At 33.9% G+C, this 26,501-nt stretch overlaps 1 protein-coding gene across 1 annotated transcript in view; it reads left to right on the top strand.

The window, feature by feature from the left end:
• Window positions 1-24,403, top strand: part of LOC124361315 (protein unc-79 homolog) — an 84,173-nt gene extending 59,770 nt beyond the window's left edge. Inside the window, exons 30-42 of the mRNA XM_046815362.1 lie at window positions 6,542-6,793; window positions 6,921-7,034; window positions 7,067-7,279; window positions 7,312-7,524; window positions 7,557-7,769; window positions 8,514-8,624; window positions 8,962-9,078; window positions 10,435-10,599; window positions 11,627-11,802; window positions 21,528-21,756; window positions 21,872-22,012; window positions 23,027-23,149; window positions 23,267-24,403. Coding sequence (XP_046671318.1) covers window positions 6,542-6,793; window positions 6,921-7,034; window positions 7,067-7,279; window positions 7,312-7,524; window positions 7,557-7,769; window positions 8,514-8,624; window positions 8,962-9,078; window positions 10,435-10,599; window positions 11,627-11,802; window positions 21,528-21,756; window positions 21,872-22,012; window positions 23,027-23,149; window positions 23,267-23,464 — 2,265 coding nt within the window. The 3' untranslated portion in view covers window positions 23,465-24,403. The remainder of the gene's footprint in view (window positions 1-6,541; window positions 6,794-6,920; window positions 7,035-7,066; window positions 7,280-7,311; window positions 7,525-7,556; window positions 7,770-8,513; window positions 8,625-8,961; window positions 9,079-10,434; window positions 10,600-11,626; window positions 11,803-21,527; window positions 21,757-21,871; window positions 22,013-23,026; window positions 23,150-23,266) is intronic.
• Window positions 24,404-26,501: the final 2,098 nt, after the last annotated feature.

Raw genomic sequence — 26,501 nt, 5'->3', positions numbered from 1 at the left:
AATCTTAACTGTACATAACAAGTAACATACTAAATCCTGCATAATTGTAATATTTTTTATAAGTAAAATAGCCAATAAATAGGTTTTAATTTTGCATTTTTGACATATAGTGAGCTTAATTTTAAAATTAAGCTAATTGGATTCAGTTGAGTAGAATTTCACAAAGTTGTGGACAAAAATCAAATTAATTTAATTATATAAAAAACTAGCAGTTAATATATTGAGTTTACCTTCTTCTCATGGTCTAGAAAATATGTTAAAAATGTGTATTTATGGTAATTGTAATTTACTTAGAGTTTATTTTTATTCCATAGCTGAGTTTGTCGCCTATCCTATCAAGAAAATATACATACATACACAGCTCTGAGAAGCCTACTTTTGTCAAAAGATAACTAATTTAGGTTTCATAACAGTATTTAAATTTGAAGTAAAAGTTAGACTACATGTTCACTTACGTCTGCACTGCTAGCAGTTACCAGCTGCTTTGCATTCAATTTAGTAGGCATTGCACACGTATGACCACTGTTTCTTCGAGTGAGTTATATTTCCGACGCCAATGTTGAGTTTGCCTTGTTGCCACGATCAAGGAAATACAGTAGACTCCCTCTCGTTCGGCCACCTCGGGACCGGACCCCCGGCCGAACTAAAGAATGGCCGAACTATCTGAAGTTAGCAAAAATAAGACCGTTTTAACTTCTAAAACGTACTTTCGATCGTCATACAGTCTGTAAATATTTTGTGAAACATGTGCAAATAGTATTTTAAGAGTTTTATGTAGCAAATAAACTAAACTAGGCCTAGGGTAAGTGCTAACTTATAACTTACCACTGGCAGTTGGAGTTGTAAACACGTACTGTATTCGAAACTCAAAGTTTCTATTTATCACACACACAAAATAACGAAAATAAAACCTCACAAAACTAAAGATTTACAAACAAATTTACAGTATGTACATGGTTATAAAAGTAAAATTTTCTACTGTATAAAAGGGTTTAAAAGAAATCAGTAATTTTTCGTTGCACTTTTTCTTCAATAGCTTTCTTCCTTGCATATTCATGCCACTTCCCTCAAAAACATGACGTCGACTGTTTGTAGAAGTCGTCTGTTGCTCATATAGGTTGTAGCCAGTTGCAGGGCTGCCACCCCCTCTGCGTGACTCATTTGACCCTCGTCGTCTACCTCACCGTCAACATTGTCTTCTTCTTCTACGTCTTGGGTATCTTGATGCTGTAAAAACCGACTGAGCTATTTCTTCATCATTCAAAACTTCATTATCGAGCTCCTTTTCAGCGGTCAACCACTCCAAAACATCTTGTTCCACAATGTCTTCAGTGTGAGGCAGTCGCATTAAGTCACTTAGGATTTCTTAAACCCGTTCCTCTGTTTCATGTTCAAGGTCGGGTACACCAAAATTATTTCCGTCCTTTTCAAAGGCTTTTTCAATGTTCTGGCCAGACTTTTCTCCATGACTTTGTTATTGTCAAGGCTGTTACTTCATCATAGGCCTTAGCCACCATGAAAATGACGTCCTTCACGTTGATTGTTTTTAAACACTTGGATTAAGTCTGTTTGTTCATCGTTTTCTAGCTTGAATAGAACTTCTGAAAGGAGCTTTCTCCGGTATTTCCTTTTAACACATTCAATGACATCCTGATCCATTGGCTGTTGGAGACTTGTCACATTGGGGGGCAGAAAATACAGTTTTTATTCCAGTCTCACCCTCACATGTCAGTTCATCCGGGTGGGTAGGCGCATTGTCGAGAAGAAGAAGTGCGCTTACAGGAAGTTTCAAACTCAACAAATGACTTTTTACTTTAGGCACGAACTCACAAATAAACCACTCTTTGAATAAATGAGAATCCATCCAAGCCGATTTCTGTGACCGGTAGTACACTGGTAGCTTTGACATGTCCAAGTTTTTAAATGCCCTGGGTTTTGGTGACTTACCGATGACAAACAGAGGTAGTTTGTGGGTGCCTGAAGCATTGGAACAAAGAGCCACCTGTGATTCTTTCCTTGCTTACTTTAAAGCCAGGAGCAGACTTTTCTTTCGCCGTAGCCAATGTTTTTTGAGGTAAAAGTTTGAAGTTTAAACCCAGTTTTCATCCATATTGTATACTTGTTCTGGGCTTAAGTTATTGTCGGCAATAACTTTTTCTAGTTTTTTTTGTAAACTCACTTGCGGCTGCCAGGTCTGCTGATAGCTTTTCACCGTACACTCCAAGAAAATGAAACGTACACTCCGTATGTTTCCAGCGTGAAAAGCCAACCATCGCTTGCCACAAATGTTCCTTTCTCTTGAAGTTTATTGTGTAGGATAACAGCTTTTTCTTGTAAAATGGGGCCACTCATTGGCGTTCCTCTTCTACGTTCTTGCAAAAACCACAACCAAAGAGCATCATCAACTAACTCATTGTTAGGTTTCTTTAAAGTGCAACGAGATGCAAGAACTTTATCTGTTTCAATCTGGGTACAAAACATCTCAATTGATTTTCTGTTTCGACGCCAATCGTTTACCGTGCTTTTACCTACTCCAAGTTCCCTACAAATATTTTGAACCGATTCACCTTTGTCCAAATGCTCTAGTGCTTTCAACCGTTGTTCTACTGTCACAAAAGTACGCTTACGTTTAACACTCATCACGAAAATAAATCCAAAACAGCAGCATACACGCAACAATACACTACACACACAAACGTTCACTCAAGGAAAGAATACAACTCTACATGTACTATACATCTCTCAACTCTCGATTAAATACAGAAGACAACTGACCTATTTAAACAAAGGAATGAGCGAATGAGCTAGATAAACTTGTCACGACCTGTCGCTAGTCGCGGGCGTCGGCGAACACAGCAGATGCGCACGTGAGTCATACTCAGATGGCCGGCCGAACCATCCGGCGCGGCCGAACCAAACGAAGCCGAACGAGAGGGAGTCTACTGTATGTCAAAAAGTATATATTTATGCCCATTGCAATTTACTTTATTTTTAGTATGTTTTATTCCATATATGATTTTGCCTTGTTTCCCGATGAAGAAAATATATATCACAGATCAGAGAAGCATACTTCTGTTCAAAGTGAACTAAGATGGGTCTTTAAATTTATAGAAAATGTTAGATACTAACTTTGTCTTTTAGATCTAATACTTAATATTTGATAAAAAGTACAGTTAAAAGTATAAAATGACACTATGCTTGTTTCTTTCAAACTGAAAAATATTTTTAATATTTTAGAACATTTAGAGGTGGAATTGTACATTAGTTCAGATGTACAGTCCAGCAAACTTTCATCTCGCAAAAAAATATTGTTAATATTTTAGAACATTTAGAGGTGGAATTGTACATTAGTTCAGATGTACAGTCCAGCAAACTTTCATCTCGCATAGTTCTTGGGGTCTACTTCAAAGAGAGTCTTTGGTGTCAAATTCTGACCATCTGATATTTTAGAACATTTTGTAAGGTAGATGAGTTCTTATCTAATCGTTGAAATCCAAAAAGTGGAGAAAAGAATTGTTATTCCTTATACATTCTCACTCACAACAAAAGTAAACAAACTGAAAATAATTAACAATGGGAGGGATTTTCGAAATAAGAATAGTAGTTTACCTTCCTCTAGTTCATTATATTAATAACAATATTAATTTATTCACAATTAAATTCAAATCAAATCAAAATCAAATCAAATCACGTTTATTTCCACACACAAAAAGAAATTAAATACAAAAATAAATCTTTACATTGAAATGATAACAAATGTAGCATTTGTATATTATCTAATCATAATATCATATAAACCTACAGAAGTATTCTAGTATTACAGTAATACAATTAAAAAAACTAAAATTAAATAATTAACGTTAAATAATATATATAAAAGAAGACTTGTGTTACATAAATAAATCAATATAATGAATAAAGAGAGATGATATAATAAAGAGATACATACAATATACACACATACATACATACACTACATATACACCTATATATATATATAATACATATACACATATACACACATACACACATACACATATCCACATACTAATCCACATACATACACGCATACCTAGTAAAAACACAGCATTAAAAATTTGCTACATAAATTTTCTGGATAAATTCAAATAAAGGGAAAAGAGCCTACATTGGGCCTTAATGGCCTGTGCGTAGACTCGAGTTGAATTGTTGTTACGATTCGAATTTTATCTCGAGCAGAGTGTAGATTAATTTTATAAAATTGATAATTGAAAGAAGACATCTAAAGCAGAATAAAAACTACGGATATGACCTCGAATTCCGAAAATCAGCAATCTAGAGGATAAAGTAGACAAAACAAATAAAAATATTGAGTGAACCAAAAATTACAAAAATTAGGCTAATTTACTTAAGTGATTGGATTTTATTATATATAGTTTGAAGAGGAGAGTGAGAGAGGACAGTGCCGTCAGTCAGTGAGTGTCAGACAGTCTAGGTCCGTCTGTAGTCAACAGAGATAAGTAACTGGGCACTCTCACTGGCTTATGAGAATCAAAAACTCCTTGACATGTTTCTTAAACAACCTCAAGAGAGGGAGAGTCGAACAGCTTGAAATTTCTAAAACTATTAGAATAATTTCGATAATAAAATATGTGTGCTAGATAAAAACTGTTTGTTGTCGCGAATGATTTGTGTTGGTGAATAGTGTTAATTCCGACTATATTTGCAATATCTTGTGTTATAAAAATGTGGGATTGTAGAAAAAATTGAGCCGAAATGTTTGTAAATATGAATAAATAAGACTTTAATACAAATTTTTTTAATTGGCAGAATTCCTGTTTCTTGAAACAATAAATCAGAGGGATATCGCTACACTTCGCAAAACCGGCTTTCAGAATAGATTTCTGAACTATATCTAAACTTTTTGATATGTGAAGGAAAAGCACCCCCCACCAAGCTAGAATGCCATAATAACGAAAAAAGGGATTGCACATAAGCAAAATAAACGATTTTAAGTTTTCATCAAAACTCAAAATGCTATTTAACTGCCTAAAAGCAAATATATACTTTCTTGCTTTATTTTTTAAGAAATTAATGTGATCTATCCATTTCATTGTCGAGAATCAAACAACACACCCAAATATTTGTATGACGACACTTTTTTTCGATTTTATTACATCCACAGGCATTGTTATAGTGATTATTTCAATTATGAATAATTAAATCGTGTAAGTTGTAATCTGAATTTAATGTAAGAGAAAGGGGCATAAATTTAGTTTTTTGAGATGTTAAGTGATAAAACATTTTGGTCCATCCATTTTTTAATTGTCATGAGGTCATTTAAAGATTTATTTTGAACATCCTGCCAAGATTAACCTTTGATAATAATTAGCGTGTCGTCAGCAAAAAGAAATAGTTTACCATGGAATCTGCAGTTTTGAAATGTTGTTAATGTTATATCAAAAATAATATAAGGGCCCAGATGCTTCCTTGAACTACACCATAATCCACAGGAAGCTCATCACCATTCACACCGCAGACAGACACAAACTGCCGTCTGTCCGCAAGGGTAGCTCCTAAACATGCGAGAGCATTACCCGTTACACCTATAGCTGATAATTTGTAAATTAATTTGTTTCTATCTACACTATCAAATGCTTTCTTTTAGGTCAAGGAAAATTAAAAAGCTCCTCATACCATCTGACAAAAGTATGATAAATTTCTTTGTTTACATCAAAGAGAACGTCTGAAATGTTTTTATCAGCCCTAAACCCGTATTGACACTCCGCTAAAATATGGTTGTGTTGAAGGTAATTTACAAACTGCTCTTTGACGATTCTCTCCAGCACCTTAGAGAACACACTTAACAAAGAAATAGGACGATAGTTATTTTTCTCCGTAAATGTGCTAGCCTTGTGAAGTGGGATTACTTTAGCTAACTTAAAACTATCAGGAAATATACCGTACGCCAAGCTAAGATTTAAAATATGTAGAAAAGGTTTAGAGAGAAATATTAATATTATCTTTGAGTGCAGAAGCTGTGACGCCGTCATAACCAGGAGCGGACCCGCCCACGTAGTGCAGTAATGTGTCTGAATAGGTCCAGTTCAGTGACAGTCCGAAGCGTAAAACAGTGAGTCTCGCCCGTAATCTGCATCATCGATAATTAATGCACCCCCGGTGTTAATTGAACTTGCCAAGTTATGTCCAAACGCTAGCAAAAAACATGTTGAAATCGTTAGCGACTTCTTTACATACACACCGTGAGTAACACTTGGTACATTAGGCAGATACCTTCCTACCGGAAATAAACCCTTATTATTTTTTTTACCTGCCAATTCGTAATTACAGTCCAAAACAATTTAGGATTATTTTGATATTCGTTTAATTTAGCCCTGTAGTAAATAAGCTTACGCTTAGACGTTTTTGATAGAATTGGCAATAAATTGCCTTAACGTTCGATAATTATTTTTAAGAATTATATTAAAAGGCTGTTTTTTAATTTTTTTGCTCAATTTTATCTCTATCATTTTTAATTCATTACTTTAATTCATTGTTTTAGAACTTAAACTCGAAGAAGTCCCTATCAAACGAGCAGTTGCCAGTGATCCTGCACAACATGGCTTGTTACCTGGACTGTCTGCCACTGGAAGCAGGGCTAGGTCCAGGGTCTAGCACTTGGGTTGCACTTCTCACACAGCTGGAGCTACTGTTCCGTCGTCTGGTGCTGGTACTATCCACTCTGCCTGATGTCATCCCTCTGTTGCGCATCATGGTTTCTATCCTCCGTGTCCCTGGCATCCAGTCCACCAAGGTACGTATATTGTAGGAAAGTATAACTGCCGGTGATCCTGCACAACATGGCTTGTTACCTGGACTGTCTGCCACTGGAAGCAGGGCTAGGTCCAGGGTCTAGCACTTGGGTTGCACTTCTCACACAGCTGGAGCTACTGTTCCGTTGTCTGGTGCTGGTACTATCCACTCTGCCTGATGTCATCCCTCTGTTGCGCATCATGGTTTCTGTCCTCCGTGTCCCTGGCATCCAGTCCACCAAGGTACGTATATTGTAGGAAAGTATAATTGCCAGTCAGTGATCCTGCATAACATGGCTTGTTACCTGGACTGTCTGCCACTGGAAGCAGGGCTAGGCCCAGGGTCTAGCACATGGGTTGTACTTCTCACACAACTGGAGCTACTGTTCCGTTGTCTGGTGCTGGTACTATCCACTCTGCCTGATGTCATCCCTCTGTTGCGTATCATGGTTTCTGTCCTCCGTGTCCCTGGCATCCAGTCCACCAAGGTATGTATATTGTAGAAAAGTATAACTGCCAGTCAGTGATCCTGCACAACATGGCTTGTTACCTGGACTGTCTGCCACTGGAAGCAGGGCTGGGACCAGGGTCTAGCACTTGGGTTGCACTTCTCACACAGCTGGAGCTACTGTTCCGTCGTCTGGTGCTGGTACTATCCACTCTGCCTGATGTCATCCCTCTGTTGCACATCATGGTTTCTGTCCTCCGTGTCCCTGGCATCCAGTCCACCAAGGTACGTATATTGTAGGAAAGTATAACTGCCAGTCAGTGATCCTGCATAACATGGCTTGTTACCTGGACTGTCTGCCACTGGAAGCAGGGCTGGGACCAGGGTCTAGCACTTGGGTTGCACTTCTCACACAGCTGGAGCTACTGTTCCGTCGTCTGGTGCTGGTACTATCCACTCTGCCTGATGTCATCCCTCTGTTGCGCATCATGGTTTCTGTCCTCCGTGTCCCTGGCATCCAGTCCACCAAGGTACGTATATTGTAGGAAAGTATAACTGCCAGTCAGTGATCCTGCATAACATGGCTTGTTACCTGGACTGTCTGCCACTGGAAGCAGGGCTAGGGCCAGGGTCTAACACTTGGGTTGCACTTCTCACACAGCTGGAGCTACTGTTCCGTTGTCTGGTGCTGGTACTATCCACTCTGCCTGATGTCATCCCTCTGTTGCGTATCATGGTTTCTGTTCTCCATGTCCCTGGCATCCAGTCCACCAAGGTATGTACGCGTATATTGTAGCAAAGTATAACTGCCGGTGATCCTGCACAACATGGCTTGTTCCCTGGACTGTTTGCCACTGGAAGCAGGGCTGGAACCGGGGTCTAGCACTTGGGTTGCACTTCTCACACAGCTGGAGCTACTGTTCCGTCGTCTGGTGCTGGTACTATCCACTCTGCCTGATGTCATCTGATTCAGTATCTTAAGAATGGATGGAAGAGGTGATCAGAAACGTACCAAAGCATAACTATAACAAGTAATGGAACATTATATTTTGTGTAACACAATATATTTTCAATGTAGCGCAATCTTTTAAAAAAGAAGTGACTCACATCACAAACAAAAATGTAACACACTATGTAATTCATCACATAATAACTTATGAGGTAAAATCTAAAATTATTTCATAAATTATAGAGCTGGTATGTATAACAAGACTCTCTTGTATATAATCTAAACCAAGAAACTTTAACCTTGCCTTCATTTATTTTTTTTTCAGGGCATCCTGGATCCCTTTTCAAAAATATTGGGCTATGGCATCCAGAACTGCTCATTAAAATACCACTATCTTATTGACCTGTGTTACCTGTGCAATCGATCTTTTACTCGGGTAAGTTAATATTACCAATAAAATAAATCATTAATTTTCACATTGTTCAACATTTTCAAAATACTGTAGTTTTTAATTTAATGTTGTTTGTCAATGAATTTATATTTAATAAACTAGTAATACTAAACATAAGTCAATAAACAATTTTCAACACTAAACTGTGCAATTTTTGATTAGAATTCATGTCTATAAATCTAAATTTGTCAGAAGTAGGTGGATAATTTAAAAATTCTATAAGAACAGTTTCATAAATAAAATTCTGTGTTTAAATTATGTAAAAAAGGATAATTCCAAATATATTTGACATGATTTTTAAAAGCCGTGGCTTATTTTTCAGGAGAGAGAGAAGCAAGTACTGACTCGTGTGGTTGTTTTTGAACTTGTTCAGGCAATAAAATTCAAGACAGCCATTCCTGATACTAACTTCCTGATGCTTATTAACTTTATTCTTCAGGTAAGTTAGATGGAGGTATCATGATAGTCATTTTATACGTGTTTAAGATTTCCTTTTAAGTGGGAACTTGCTTAATACCCTACACACATATTTAAGGTTTAAAAGAATGGAGTATACACACAAGTATAAAATACCTCAAATTGAATTTGAATATTGGATTATCTGAGAATAATAAACTAAGAAGTTTCTAAAAAACCAATCCTTAAAAATAATTTTAAAATATTGAAATGAATCTTTATGTACAGGATGCCCAAAATTTTAGATATAGGGTCAGATTTTGGAGTATTTTAAAATATGAACATATTTAATGTTATACGTTATTTTGAAGGTCTTTGTAAGCCAAACACTTCGTTAGAAACTAAATATATTCTCTTTTAGTTTTGGAAATCGATAGACAATACATTTTACACAATAACGACTGCAGTTATGAAGATGTTTATTTCATATTTTCCTTTTACAATGAAAACTGCAACAGGTGATTATTCTTGAAATTTTGTAATGTTCCTCGAAGATTATCCGTTATAAAAATTTAGTTTAGTGTCTCGTGTATTGCTTTGTGATTCCACTTGCTATAATCACTCACTGCGCTCGCTCGTTTCTTATAATCGTAGTCACGGAGCGAATGGTTTATTGAATCATACTAATGTCCAGTACCTTCAGTTACTATAAATATAACACCCTACAATGTCTAAGAAAAGCAAATTTTATACCTTACATTTACACATTCACAATTTAAGTTCATTAAGTAAAATAAATAAATTAGTTCGCCTTGTTGCCACAATGTTAAAATAATAAGTGTTGGCACTTTTGTTATGGTTTCACTTTATAAAAGTAAACAAATTGAAAATAGTAGTTAAATTAATGAAATATTTGATCTTACTGTCATTACATAATGTTTACCCAGAACAATTGATCATATTTAACATGCTTAGAAATTAATATTTTGCAACTTTAGAAACCAAGATGGGATTTTTAACTGCTTTAGAGACCAGACAAGTTTTTAAAGGATTTTTGAAATAAGAATAGACATATTCACCCCAGGGACCATAAAAATGTCCAAGTAAAATTTCAGTACAATCGGTTGATTAGTTATGCATGAAAGCAAAACAATCAAACAAAGCCCTTCCGCATTTATAATATTATTAGGATTAGGATGTAATTCAATATTACCTAAACAGGAGTGAAAATAAAATAAATTATTTTGTTTGGATATCTTGCAAATACAAAACAATGTGAGTGTTTACTGTTGAGTTATCGTGTTTTGAATGCTTACTTGTAAGTTTTAAAACTATATATTCATATTAAGAAATGAAGTCTGTTGGAACTGATGAAAGAAACTTGGGAACTTGTTACTAGGACTCAGGAGGGATGCTGCCTCCTACTGTAGCTATGGATGGTAACCTGCCACCTCCATACCCTGATGGACCAGTGTTCAACACTGGAGCAGCTGAGTGTATGAGGCAACATCTCAGCGATGCCCTAGATTTTCTCTCTGACTTCCATACTTTGGGCAAAATCAAGGTATTATGTTATAATTAGATATATTACACTGTTTATTTAATCGATAACTGCAGATTGCTTTTAACATGATCTTGTTATATCTTGTTAACAGATTAAACCATATAACACTAGGATTTTAATTTTACTAGAGGCCCCCAAGCCAAGTTTATTTTTCAGCTAATTTACACTTGACAAATTACTGTATCTATTGGTAATTAATGGTCTCTTATGTAACCCTAGACTGATAAGCTTTATAAAAAACACTATCAGTAAAAACTGACTAAAGTTTCTTTCCTTTCTTTTTTAATGTAATATGAACCCACTTGACAAAGAGGGTTGATTTCGATCCTTGAAAAAGTGTGTTTTATATTTTTTAACATATAACGATGACAAATGTTTGAAATCTTATCATCTTTACTATCAATAACTATTCATAAATTTTATTTCATTAACAGTTTTAAGAAATGTTGTGTAAAACCAAATTATTATTAGAATTATTGTATTATTTTGTAGTTTATTATGTAAAAAGTTACAACACTTTTTTAAAGTTTATTCTCTTTTAGAATATCTATTAGGCAAAATTGTGAGAGGTATTTTATCTATAACAGTCAAAACATTTTTCAAAATTAAGAGATAAAGTTTAACTTTTGTACAACTAAACATTAAAACTAAAGGTTAAACTACAAAAAGCTTTTAAAAATACATCAACAGTCTGTTTTCAAAGTATTTGCAAAGTTGGACATTACCTGTAGAAAACACCATATGATACAGTTACCAAAATATAAAATCACTGGTAAGCACTTTTAATATGAAGACTGCTTAATATACAATAATTATGGTGTGAATTATATGGTAGTATAGGAGACACGTATTTAGGACATGGTAGAAAGAGAATAAACTGGGCGGATAGGTCTCCCAAAAGCACTGTATTTGTGGAAAAATCTGGTACATGTTACGTTATCAATAAATGATAATCATTCTAGGGTTAAATGTGCATAAGCTATCATGTTAATTAATTGTTTTTTAACTTTCTGATGTAATGTTACAGAGCTATTGTAAGGGAATGACTGTGGGGCTGAACGAGGACACACTCGGGGGAACACTGAAAAGTGGAATAGCTCAATATGTGGCTCTCGAGATGATGAGAGGAAACAGCCGAGACAACCGAGCTGCGGCCAGGTGTCTGCCCTGGCTGTACAATACAGCTTCGTCCCTCCAGCAGGGGTAAGCATACACCTGGGGTATGATAGAAGGAAGTTAGTAAAGGACAAATTATATTGTTTTTATGCATTTCAGTGCTTTATGTGCAGATTAAGATTTAAGATTTTACTGCTGGTTCCATTTTTTAACCTGTTGGCGAGTGCGCACGTCATAATGACGTTCCCGTGTAATGGTTATTAAAGGAGTGAGCCGTTTTACCTTAACTAACCTCAAAGGAGTAAGGGTAAAAAAATTGAATTTTTTACAAAAAAACTACTATTTAATTACTTGTAAAAACACTGTTTATAATGTTACATTATATTTTTGAGCATACTATATGTTCTTAGAAATTTTTTTGCGTATGAAAATTTGAAAACAAGGAAAAATGCAAAGCGATACTTCACATGAAGAACATTCATAAGACGTGTGTCCTTTCGCCGTGACGGGCGGCCTTGGTTGTGTTGCATACATACGTAGCAGGGTCTTTGAAGTTTCCTCTTGCGGCTCGAAACTCTCAGGTAGTGGGCGGGGGAAATGGCGACCGGAGGAGAGTCGGAGCGGGTCGTTGGCTCCGCCCACGGGCCGCGAGACAGTAACAGCTGCGTCGTTGTTCGGCGCTATGTGGGCTTCTTCCAACAACTGTCGAATTAGATTCATGCGGTTAGTCCATGATGTGGAATCTTTACACTAGGGTTTGTTTGTTTCATTTTTTCTCTGTAGATGAGATAGGCATTCAAAACTGATATGTCTAATAAATGCAAGAACAGCTTGACATACCATTTCATAGTTTTTCTTGTTGTGTCATTGAACGAAACCATCATATCGGCTCGGTCCATGGCTCCCATATTTCTGTTGTAATTAACAACACATAAAGGCTTCACTTGATTTTGGCTGTTCTTGTATTTACTCTTACCATTTCATGTTTGTCTACAGTTGTAATCATGGTTACATTACGTTTATCACACCATCGAACTATAAGCATATTATCATTATGCCGCAGCTCAATATCTCCTTTTTTCAACTTTTTCGTGAGACATGGCACATTTTTGCGTTTAGCATTCAAAGTGCCACATGCTCCTGTATTTTTCTCATATAGCCATGAAAACAGATCTGGACTGGAATACCAGTTATCCATATAAACTGTGTGGTTCTTATTCAAATATGGCCTTAGAATACTTTTGATGACTTTCGAATGAAATGCCATCGTTACAACTGCTTCGTCAATATTTGTACCCTTACCGGTATAAACTATAATGTCTAAGACTACTCCGGTTTCACAGTCACACAGGACCGAATGTTTTGACACCAAATCGTTTCCTTTTGTTGGGAATATATTGGCGAAAAGATAGCCTTCCCTTCCAAAGCATGAGGCTCTCGTCAACAACTAAATTCTGGTATGGCTGAATTAGTGATCTATATTTTCAAAGTCAAAGTCAAAGTCTTTATTGCACATTACATTTGAACATTATTACAATTTGTAATACAAACAGGTGCATTGTCATAATTTAATAAACAATGTTAAATTTAAAAGTAAAACAGTGGAATTTCCTAAAAGTAAGACAGAAGTATTCAACATACACACTTATTATGCTTGTGCATGTGCTGGGATGTTTAAAATAAATTTATTTATTTAAAATATAATTGTCTTGTCATTTAATAATCTCATCTGTACTATAATAGGCTTTTTTCAATAATATTTTTTTAATACATTTATGAAATTGAGCTTCTTCAAGATGTTTTAATGGTGTTGGCAAACTATTGTACACACGAATACCCATATATAAGGACTTTTCTCTAATAAGGTAGTTTTATGAATTGGAAACAACAAAAGATCCTTATGTCTGGTGTTATAGGTACGCTGGTTTGTGTATGAACTATAAATATTTGGATGTTTGTGGACCAGATTTAAAATGTCCAATATGTATAAACATGGCAGTGTAAGTATTTTTGCTTTTTTAAATATAGGACGGCAGCTTTCTCTGAAGTTTGCTCCCATCATTGCTTCTTACCACTGCTTTTTGTGTGCCATGAAAACTTTTTTTAAATCAGGAGATGATCCCCATATTACTATACCATACTTAAGAATTGACTGAATATATGCAAAGTATACAATTTTACATGTGTTTATAGATACGGATTCTACTAAAATCTTCATTGCAAATCGGAACGAACTCAATTTGTTTACAAGGTGGTTTACATGGCATTTCCAATTTAAGTTTTTGTCAATTTTTGATACCTAAAAATTTGTGAGAGTCCACTATATTTAATCCAGAATTTTCTAAGAAGCTATTACCATTGTTACTAGGTCTGAAATTTTATTATATTGGTTTTAGTTTGATTTAACAGAAGTCTAGTAGAATTAAACCAATTTTCTAACAACTGAAGAGTTCTTGTTATAGATTCCTCCATATTGAAAAAGTTTTTTTCTGTAATAAGGAACATTTGTATCATCTGCAAATAAAATAAATTGTTTGTTTGGTATGTCGATTGGTAAATTATTAATATATATAAGAAAAAGAGTAGGCCCTAAAATAGAGCCTTGAGGGGACACCATACAGAATATTTTCCCAATCTGATGTGACTATATGCGAATTCTCATTGATAATGGTTCTTTGTTTCCTGTTATTAGATATGATTGCAGATAATCCAAAGCTAGACCCCTAATTCCAATTTGATATAATTTTGAGAGGAGCAATTTATGATTTACGCCAATCAAAGGCTTTTGATAAGTCACAAAATATACTGCGGTATACTTTGACTGATCCAAGGAAGTTGAAACACTATTTACAAACGAAACCATAGCTAACTCTGTATTTCTGTTCTTTCTGAAAACCATACTGCTCATCACATATTAATTTGTTTCTTTCTAAAAAATTTTGTTAATCTAAGAATGTACTGCCTTTTCAAAGACTTTTGAAATGTTGCTCAATAAAGAGATAGGTCGATAGTTTGAGATGTCCTTAGGGGAGTCTTTCTTTTTATATACAGGTATGATTTCAGACAACTTTAGTTTATCTGGGAAATGTCCTAAGAGGAATGACTGGTTTATTATCCTGGTCAATATTGGGCTTATTATTTTGGACGAAAGTTTCAGTAAAGATATGGGTATGCCATCCCAGCCACATGCCTTACTATTGTTTAAATCAAGAATTATCTTTTCTACCTCAGTAACTGATACAAAATGAAGAAAATGTAACTCTGGTAGTTTGTTTACTGATCTAGCATCAATGTTATGTGTTTGTACTGTTTTTGGTATATGTAGCGTATCAACAACGTTAGCAAAATGGGCATTAAAAACTGTTCAGCAAGTGCACGGGGGTTTTCTTATCTCATCGCCATTAATGCTTAAAATGATTTTGTCATCCCTGCTACATTGTACTCCTAGCTCTTTTTTCACAATGGCCCAAGTGGCTTTTGACTTATTTTTTGCATTGATTATAAACTTTTCATTTGCTATAATTTTTGCTTTGTTTACTACTTTTTTAAAACATTTTTTGTAGTTCTTAACATAGTTTTGGAATTTTGGATCTTTGTTTGTTTTGGCTATGACATGTAAACTCTCTTTTTCTCTTAGCAGACGTTTTTATACCTTCCGTAATCCATTTTATTTTTTTCATATTATTTACTTTAACAGTCTTTAAAGGAAAAGCCTCATTCATACAAGATATAAATTTATGGAGAAAACACTTATAATTTGCTTCTTACACAATCCAGGAAATGGAATTCATTCATTTCACGGTTTAAGTTTATTAAGAAACAAAATGAATTGTCTCCATTATAAATTCTGATATTTTTTGTTGGTTTTTTTTTATAATTTTGAGAATTGTTTGAGTATGGTAAGGAAACGATAAGTACATTATGGTCTGAGAGGCCAGGATCTGTGTTGAGAACACTGCTACTGCCCCATTTTTAAAATGGTTAATATGTTATCTATACAACTCATTGTTGTATCAGTTATTCGAGTTGGTTCTCTATTATTTATCTTATAACCAAATTGTTTGGCTAAATCCTGAAATGATTCTGAAAATTTATCATTTTGTAACAAATTAATATTAAAGTCTGAAGCAATAGCTACAAATTTTTGTTTTTGGGTCCTTTTCAAGTATTTGCATTAAAAGTTTTAATTTATGTATAAAGAGGTTAGTCATTGAGTAGCCTGGTGTTCTGTATATTGCCACAATTAAACAATTCAGAGATTTGATTTCTGTAAATGATCCTTCAAAGATGAACTCTTCATTTAGGATTGAGAGATCCGGTCTAGGAGTACCCTGTAAATGGTTTTTAATTAGAATGCAAGACCCTCCCCTAGATCTATTTCTAAAAAATCCGTCAGTTAATTTAAATCCATTTAATTTATTTAAAAAAGTTTGATTAGAATTTTTTATGTTGTGTTCATTAAGGCAAATTATTTGTACATCATATTTACAGTTTGTTATTAAACAACTCTAGTTCATCAATTTTGCTCTTAACACCTTGGATGTTGTAATGTAGCATAGCGGGACATTTATTATCCTTTATTTTTATACTACTGTTTATCTTTTTTCCAGATATTAGATTTCCTTCATTGATGTTTCTACATTTTCTAAAAAAACTCTTATCACTATCTAGATTAGGACTACAGATTATAGCAGGAATGCGTGGTGCAGTTGAAGGGGTCACTAGTCCAATTCCAGCAGGGTAGTTAGTGTTTGGAGGAGAATGGGAGGGCCGAGATTCACTTACAACTTGTGGAGTCGTAGTTGCAGTCAGAGTGGAGCGAGAGTATTGCAGTGTTCTCAAAACTTCTTCAGCAATTTTTCTTTTTCCTCTTTTGTTGTAGTGCATACCATGGTTGGTATATAGATGACGTGGTAATAGATGAAGTTCTAGTAGTCTAATGTTTGTGTCCGTATTTGAAATCTTGGTAGTTAGTTCCGTATTTGTTTGTATCAATTTTATTGTCTAATTCTGGCTTGTCATGACGCATAGGCAAGGTCGCAACAATGAGATTTGTTTTCTTTGTACATTCCATTAACCTTTCCAAAACTCTTCCAAGATATGCTTTTTTTCCAGTGCTTTCAACATTGTTTGTGCCTCCTATTACAAGAATAAAAATCATCTTCATTGAAAACCACTTGAAAGTTCCTCTACTTCTTTAATTACCCCATTTATCTTTGCACCTGGCCTCACAACTGCAGTTACATTTAAGTTTGTCTTTTGCTGCACTAGATTACTGAGATTTGTCCCATGGCTATCAGCCATTATTAGTAATTTGGATTTTGCAGCCAGAGATACATGAGTATGTGCAGAGATTTTCTTCCAATATGTTTACTTTCCTGGTATTACTTACATTTTTGGTTCTTTTACTAAGGGAGTTTATGGTATCAGGAGTGTTGCTGAATTCTTCTTCCTCTTCACTATTGTCCTCAGACAGAACCTCAAAACTGTTTTTGGCAATAAATTGTGGAACTATGTTTTTCCATTTGAACTTTTGATGTATGTGTAGGTTTTTGCCAATTCATTGAAAGATTAGAATTAGTCCTGACTTGATCTAAGCATGGAAAGACAGTTTAAACATTTAAGTGTATTTTCTCTTGTATTTTTAAATTTGTTTTCTAGGTCAGTATAATCCTTTTGCATCATAGCTATAACAGTTTTTAGGTTTTTCATTTTTCTATTTTAGCTTCTTTGAGTTCCCGTATTAGGATTTGGGTTTGAAAGTCTTTTGTATTATGTTCCTCTTGTAGCATAGAAGATATTTCATTCGTTTTCAAACTAATTATTTCATCTTTTTCTATCATACTTTGTTCTAAGCTTATACATTTTTCAGTCAAAGCTTTTACTTGAAAATTCAGATCCATATATCTAGGAGTGTTAACAGCCTTATCTTCAAAATTTATTTCGTCACTTCCTACATTAGATCGGTTTATAGAGCTTTGGAGAACAGGAGTTGAGCACCGTATAGATGCACTATTATTACTTATAGAAACTCTCATTTTTTGTTTTTTTATTGATTTCCTCCTCAATCTCTTTTATTGCTAAACAAAAAATCTTTGTTATTCACAATTTTTTCCCTTTGAAAATTGTTGTTTGCTTTCTCTATAATGAGTCAATTCACTTAAACGACATTTGCCCGTTTCTTTAGTTTTATAGAACATAACATGAAATATGGACATATTTCCCTTTTTTTCAACAGTTTTGTATTATAGCAGGCCAGGCTGCATGGCCCCTTATTTTGGCAAAGACAAAATCACCTTCATGGAATTTACTTGCATCCATTTTTAATATTTTTTCCAAGTTTTGTTTAATTTAATTTATGCTGTTTAATTTAATTTTGTTAATTTAAATCTGCCTATATTATACAAAATAATCTTGGTTATAAAGCATTAAACACCTGGCATATAGCTACTCAATATTCACCATATATCAAGTGAAAAATAAATAATCTGAGTTTCTCTTATAGGTAAGATATTTGATTATTAATCCAGTGTAAACAAGTGGTTGTCTGCCAGCTATGTTCCACTAGCTTGACCTTGGTTGTTCTTGTTTACTTGTACTCAGATGTTCCAATCAGTGACATGTTATATAAGAAGGTTTATCCCTGACAGAAGACATGAATGAACTGGATACTGGCAACTGTCAAGTTACAGTGTTGTTCACAGCCAAGTTCAAGATCACTGTGTCACAATCAGAACCAATTTATTGTGCTTTTTAAAATTATTATCAGTTAATTAATAAATAATTTATGAATTATTATTTTTAAGTATCTGCATGTTGGAATTTTGTTGCATATTTTTAAACAAATGATTAAACAGTTAAATGAAACAACTGAAGTTAATGAGTATAAGTTTCCAACATTCAACGGAAGCAGCTACACTAGTCAAGCAAGTAAGCCATATAATAAAACCAGTATTTAATTTTGTTCCTGGGTACCAATATTGAATTTTAAATGTAAATCTGCATACTAGAAGAAACTTGCAAACAAGAAATATAGCTTCTTTTTGTTCCCACAGTTAGATTTAAGCCTCACAACTGTGTTCCAAAACAGGTGGTTTCAAACAGAAAAAATTATGAGTATTGAATTACTTATATTAATTCAACTGTCTGTGAAAATATAAATAAACATTTACAAGTCCACTTGGTAAAATAAACTTCACTTGTTAGTTAAAATTAAAATTTGGCACTTACTTATGAATGAAACTAGTAAAAATTTTTAAATATTTTCAGCACTAAAAAATGTAGTTTGTTATGCACTAGACAGCTAGCAGAAGACATCTAGACTTCTATTTTCTCCTGAATGTTTCTATTACTGTCCTAATTTTTTATAGCTTATCCCCAGAATTAGAATTTATGTTGTCATCAAAGTGGATCAAGCGCCTCAAAAGTAGGTATCTGTCTTGAGAGAAAATCTTAGAAAAAATAGGAGTTTCTATCAGTGGATCACTCGACCAATACTGTTTTATTGTATTTTATTTTTTTTGCAATGTGACATCAGAAGGCTGGTTGCTAAAAAGCATAAATTTTATCGGGATTTTGTTTCCACCCATTTGTGAAGTTTGGAAAAAAAACTCAGTAAGGACACCTTTAGTGCTTTCAAAATAGTATTTGTTTGTCTCGGCTGAAATGTGGGAAACAAAATCATAGTCAAATATTTTATAAAATGTGTCAATTTCCTTCCACTCATTGGCTCCTAATTCATCAGTAACAATCAATCCTGAACTTGAACTTTCAAAATTAGCTATCCTAGGTTCAAAATTGGCATTGTGTGTCCATTTGCAAGTTAGAGGCATACCTCATCTGTGTGTAAATCATTACTTGGGTGTACATTTTCATTTGTTTGTCCATGTAGGTCAGGTAAAGGTGTACTGACTAGGCTACTCACTTGAAAGATTCTCAGTAGTTTCCATGCAGTTTTCCTCGCAATTGGCCAAAATCTTCATCCATACTCTCCTCAAAAATGTCCTCAACATTAAAAAAATCTCCATCGGAATCCAATACATGTCCATCGTTATCAATGTTATAGCTGCCATCAGATTCTTATATCCAATTCTCTGCAAATGGCATCGCTATTGTCACAGATGCGATTTTCCCATTCCATCGCAACGTGTTCACTCACACTACATAAACACTGTACTATAATTTCAAACAGAAACAGTAATTACAATAGAAAAGTAGCACAGCAGTAACATAACCACATCAGTCAGGAGCAGAATAGCGGCAGAATAAAAAAGGCGCGAAATCTGTCACAGGTGGCGCAACTAGTTCCTTGATTTACCACCAGATTGTAGCATGTTACGGATACTTTTAACCATGGTATGTAAAACTAAACGGCGGTATTGCGCATCCTTGTGTCAGCTGATACAGTCAAGCCAAAACAGCTGAACCTTCCAGCTGTGATTTGGGTGTTGTAGCAGATGATCAGCTCCAACCACACCATTGACGTCACGGGGCGGGACTTGCGACATACCATTTAGTTGGATATACCGTGATTTCATCATTCAGATGATGTTTAAATGTTTAAACTAATGGACTTTAATGTAATCTCTAGACACGTCATATGACGATGGTCCTCATATGGGAACATACGTCATAGATGACGAAGGTCCTCATTTGGGACTTTTTTCATGTCAAAATGCGCACTCGCCAACAGGTTAAATAACTTTTACAGGATGATAAAGGAACTTCATTCGTAATGTGGCAAAAAAATGATGTTTTATATATACCATTTTTTGCCACATTACGAATGAAGTTCTTTTATCATCCTGTAAAAGTTATTATATATATATATATATATATATATATATATAATATATACAATTAATTGTAATATATATATATATATATATATATATATATAATAATAATATATAACAACTTTTACAGGATGATAAAAGAACTTCATTCGTAATGTGGCAAAAAATGGTATATATAAAACATCATTTTTATAACATCATATAATATATACATTGTATATGTATTTGTAATATTATATATTAGTTTTTCACCCTCATGTACAATCCTGGACAAAACCTTTATACCACTACCATTTTTGTGTATACATTTTTTACAGATTTATTAACTCATTTTAATGTGAGTTGTTATTTTTTATTTTGTACTGAGTACATAAAACAGGATAGTAACAAATTACAAAAGCTATTTATTTGAAATATTTAGTATAAATTTACACAACAGATAAGGTAATTAAGTTAAATCATTTGTAAGTGGGCTACAAATAGTTTTGATGCTCTGTGTTTATCAGTACCATATTGTGTTTCCACCTCTTGCTTTTATTACCTATTGGAGTCTCCGTCACATTCCAGTAATAAGATATTGCAGCTTATATAGTTTGTAACAAATATAAGCCCATATAAGATGTCAAATTTAAAATATCTTTTAAGCACTTGGTAACTTCTAATGACTTGCCATGAAATTTTCCAACTCCTGATGGACGGGTGTACACTGTTTTGTGTATGTGTGCTATGTCCGGATACAGTTCATGGTGGTTCAAATAAGTAATGATTTTTTTTTAACTGTATAGGATACGATAAACCACCCAAACATTATGTGGCAAATCAGAACGCTTCAGATACAGAGGAAGGGAATTGGAATAACCAAATTAAATGCGTTTCTTAAACACTTTCAATCAATATCTGTAATATTAAATAGTTAAACAGCGTTAACATTCTAGTATTTCATTATTTTATGTTCAAATCATTCATTAGTTTTGAAAGTATTTAGTCAACATAAATAGGACCGAAAAAATTTAACAGGCCTCGAGAGTTCCTAGACTGTGTGGGCCACATCCGATTGCTGTCATGGTTGCTGTTAGGATCCCTGTCCCACACCGCTCTACACGCCAGTACCTGCACCCCTGTACCCCAGGAGGCCTCTTGCCACATTGCAGACCACATCCAGATTATCATGGCTGGCTTTGCAGAGCAGCCAAAGGCCTCTGTGCTTCACATGTCCTCCCTCTTCCACGCTTTTGTTCTCTGCCAGGTCAGCTATTCTCATATTTGTAACAGTAATAAAGAGTATTATCCATTTAACCAGTATAGTTGGATGCATTACACTCTGTCAGCACCAAATCTATTATGTTTCGTGTCCTGGGCAGCTGTGGACTGTTTACCTGGAGCAGAGTGCTGCCTGTAACATACCTGCCAGTGAGGCTCATTCCACCACCATGGGCATCTTGTTTGACTTCTGGGGAAAAGTAACTCCTTGTGTGCTTCAGCTGGTCTCACATTCTAAAGTGGTAATGTCTAATTTAAAATATCTCTTTTAGCAATAAGTCAATTACAATGTTTGTATTTTATAGGTTACATTAATATTTTACAAGATCTGTTATTTTCACATCACTAATTCTTTATATCTTATACATTTGTCATTAGGACACTATTTAATGTCATATATAACTATTCTGTAGACTTGATGTCTCAAGGATAAATATGCTTTAGTTTAAATTCTATGAAATATTACTAAAGTTATTTTACCTGGAAACACATGTAAAATTACAGTGTTTCAACCAACTTCACTGAAATGGGTGTTAACGATTGACCATGGTAAATGCTGTATGATGTTCTAGACTGCATAGTTTTAATGATACTTTAAAAGTCAGATAGCTATCCTGTACCAGTTAACTGGCAGAATCTGAAACAGAGAAAGCTTCCCCTATAACTGATATAGTGCCTCCTATTCTTCCTCACGTTAACTGTAATATGGTATCTGGGCAGGAGATTGCCACAAATACACACCCTTACTCATCACTCCGGTTGTTCTGCATAGATCTTCTCATTAGGTTAAGTGTAGTAGGAGGTTTCCTCAACTTCTTGTACTCAGTAAGTCAGTAAAGGATGTACAGTAAAGGGGTTAAAACCATTTCCTGTTTAGCGTAAAATTGTATTTTTATTGTTACAGATAATTGAAATAAAATTGATAACAGCATAACATTCTAGGTACATAATTTCAATTTTTTAGGCTTGTTTACAATTTTAAATGTATTGAGCTTTGAGGTTTCTTGTCCCTGATCATCTTTAATAATTTGACTTGATCCAGATCATGTTACTAGTGTGTTTTAATTCTTAACCGTACAGAACCATAGATGTCAGATGCCTGTTACTGAATGTGAAATATATGTTTAGTCATCCATCTCATCTGAGTAGTAGAAATATTTTATAATTATACCATATTTAGATTTTATTAGGTTATTTTACTCCTTAGATTTTAAATTTATATCAAATGCAGTAAAGTCTTTTACTTTTTTCTGCAGCTAGCAGAAATGGTGAACCTTCACTTCCTGAGTCTGTTGGAAGCTCTGTTAGAGTGCAATTCAGCTGTTTTGAGCAAATTGATGCCAATTTGGAGTCCTGTACTGTTCGCGCATTACATTCAGGTAAATTTGTGCAAATAAGCTGCTTTATCTACTAGAAAAAAATGTTTGATCAAATTTAAAGTTAAATAGTCATTTATAAATCAGTAAACCAACTCTAAAGCTGTGAATACTGTGTAGTTGCCAGGACACCTGCAGGTGAGACTGCAGGGTTGTCGTAATCTGCCTCCCACCACTCATATCACCCCACCTACTCAGACCAACTCATCAGATCGCATCCCCAACCCCCAGCTGCTGCGTTGGCTGCAGAGGCTACAGTTCAAGATGGGCCAGATAGAGCTGCAATCCTCTGCAGCTACCCACTTTTACTCTATTTAAGATAATTTAAAGTAAAAATTACTGTAAGTAGTATAATGTTTTCTGGATTGCATTTGGGTGAAGACATGAAATGTTCAGGTTTAATTAATTTCGACATCTTGTAATGGGTATCTCCAGATAAATAGTTAAACTTTGAGTCTGAGGTAGTGATAATTCAGTTTAAATCCTGTCTGTGATCAAAACACTTGTTACTAGTAGTACCTATCTCACATTTCCTCTTATTCTGTGAAGTCAATTATTGAGTGAGCCTGTGGTCCTGTAATGGGTAGTATAATGATGGAAAGTATACTAAACAGTCCATTTTTCCTTACAACTGTAAAGACATTACGTTTTTAATGATGCTGAAGAACGGCTGTATTGGTGGCAATATTGGTTCTTAGCCCTATATGAACAATATTAAACTTCAAAGACTTTTGCTACCCTATCTTTAGTCATACATTTATGAGAGAGGCCTCATTTGAACCCTCCCCATGCCGTAGACAGACATATTCCAATGATAGACAGACTAAAACGCAATACACAATTATATCCTAAATTATACATTGTGTCTCTTGGAGAGTCTTTTGGTTCACATAAAACCTTTGGAATAGCTGGTGCACACTCCATATTTATTGTGGTTGACTAGGAAGTATTTTTAGACAACCTACATTCCGTGGCCAAGGGAGATGGCGCCCTTTGCCTAGCTCCTTCCTCCTGCTTGTCTGTTTTGCGTGTCCAATAGAGCCATAACCAAATATGTCTGTTGTTTGCCTAGATGATACGATAAGATGATAAACCTTATCTACAAAACCTTAGATATGAAAATCCTCTAATAATTAGTAGTTTATATAATTTTTCATTTATTATATTGTACTATGAACTTTAATATAGATCAAATTAACAGTATGGTAAATAGTTATGTTTCAATTTTTTTTAATGAATATGCTTATTTTAAGTCAAATGCCCTGTTTTATATTTTTGTATTTACCTCTTACATCATATTTATTATAAAAATCTTATAGATGTAAATAATAAATAAATATTATTATAAAATATTATTATTTAAATATTATTTTATATAATATTATAAAAAATATGCATATAGTTAGCTTTGAACTTAAGGAAAAATATACGTTACAGATATCGTGGCGTTAAAGGAAAATTATGTAACTCATTAGCGGCATTCGAAGGGTTAAACATACGATTAATACACATACAAAACCATTTTAGTTTTTTTCATATCATTATTGGTTAGTCATATACCAAACCTTCTTGTATTCTACTGCTTTAAAAAAGTATACCCTTTCTATGAAAATATAGACATCTCCCATGATTCTCTGACCAAAAATAAGGGTGTAAGAATGTTTGAAATTTAACATTGTTCAAATAGGATGCAACTCAAACAAAATCTCAAGTCAAATTTAAAAATAAATCACATTAAAAAAAAAAAAGAGAAAACTTAAACGTATATAAGTTTGTTGGTGTCCTTTTCTGCCTTGTATTTTACCATATTTTTGAAATTGAATTTCGTCAATAATAAAAGCCTCCTTAAAAGACCTAGCTAACTAATTAATAGCATACTAATAATGTCAGAAAAGTTATGTGGAACAAAATTAAAATGTATGTTCTGTTTATTAATTAAGTCTAAGTAATTAAACGTCTATCAATCAAAGCATGTTACTAAATTAAGGTCAACTATGTGAGGTGACTACCCATTAGTGATGTGACAGGAATACATTTATACATTTTTCAAAACATCAATTTCTCTATTTTAATACAGTAATTAAAATGTAATTGAGGGCTTCCAGTAATGGCTGAACCCAAAGAACAATTTTCAACAAGTGTTTTATAAATAATCTTCGAGAAATGTTGATCTGTAGCCGTAACTGCTCAGAGTTGGCAGTGTAGATTATACACTATGAGCAGCTCTGCTGTGCAAGACCAAACTGTGTATTCATGTATAACATAATTTTAATTTATATCTTGTGATGAATTTTTATCATGCACTGAAGTGAATTTCTTTTAATTGCCCAGCGTGACTGTTGAAATTTCAATTTCTATTAGCAGTTTGATTATGAATGCATCTATTGTAAAATAGTAGGGACTGAAAAATAAAGACATTAGATAAGTTAATATTTTAATTATTATTTATTATTTAAGTTAATGTAAAACAAAGTTGGTTTGTGATAAATAGCATTAGCAACCTCAATGGTCGTCATTAAATTCATACTACAGATAGCGTAGCTATGGTGGGAAGGGTTGATTCAATGCGAGTGTTGAGTTTAGCTCTAAGCTCCAATGAGGTGTGCTTGTGCATTCAAGCGAAACGGTTATATCTATTGTTCTCCTTTAACATTATTTTGATATTGTTAATGAATATGGTTAAATTTAAACTTGTATGATGCACAAAGTAGATTAAATGTTTATTAGTGTTGTTTCAATTTTAAAAGATATATTTTATTGTAAAGTAATAAAATGATGTCTTACTGTGTGTATTATATTGTGTATTATATATATATATATATATATATATATATAAATTGCTGGGTTCGAAAATGTTTAATGGTTAGACATTAAACACTGAAGTTCTTTGTGCAATCTGTAGAGTGTATTTTTGTATTAATTCAGGGATATTTATTATAGCACTAATACAAATTGTTAAACAATAATATAATTAGATGATGATATCAATTACTAAGAGAGATTAACTATTAGTTGTATAATATTTATGTTGATTCTTATATGGACTGATAAATGAATTATATTTTTTTGCTATTAATCTATCAGGACCAAATTTAGAGTGTAAAATTATAAGCTGAAGATGTGGGCCCATATGTCACTAATATTTCTGCCAAATAAAAAGTAAATTGGAGTTGATCCCAAACTTTCTTAAAGTGTTCAATGGAAATTCAAGGAAAATTGTCCAGCTAACGCAAGAGTTTACTTTGCATTAATTGAAACATAGAGTTGTAAAAGGTTTAGTTATCAATTTACTGCAGCTTAAATAATTATTATTAAATGGGTATTCAATTATGTAAGCATTGACATGAAACTGCAT

The sequence above is a fragment of the Homalodisca vitripennis genome, chromosome 4, assembly GCF_021130785.1.
Source record: "Homalodisca vitripennis isolate AUS2020 chromosome 4, UT_GWSS_2.1, whole genome shotgun sequence".
Classification (NCBI taxonomy): domain Eukaryota; kingdom Metazoa; phylum Arthropoda; class Insecta; order Hemiptera; family Cicadellidae; genus Homalodisca; species Homalodisca vitripennis.
Note: the sequence above shows the minus strand (reverse complement) of the source record. Positions and strands in the feature narration are given on the sequence as shown.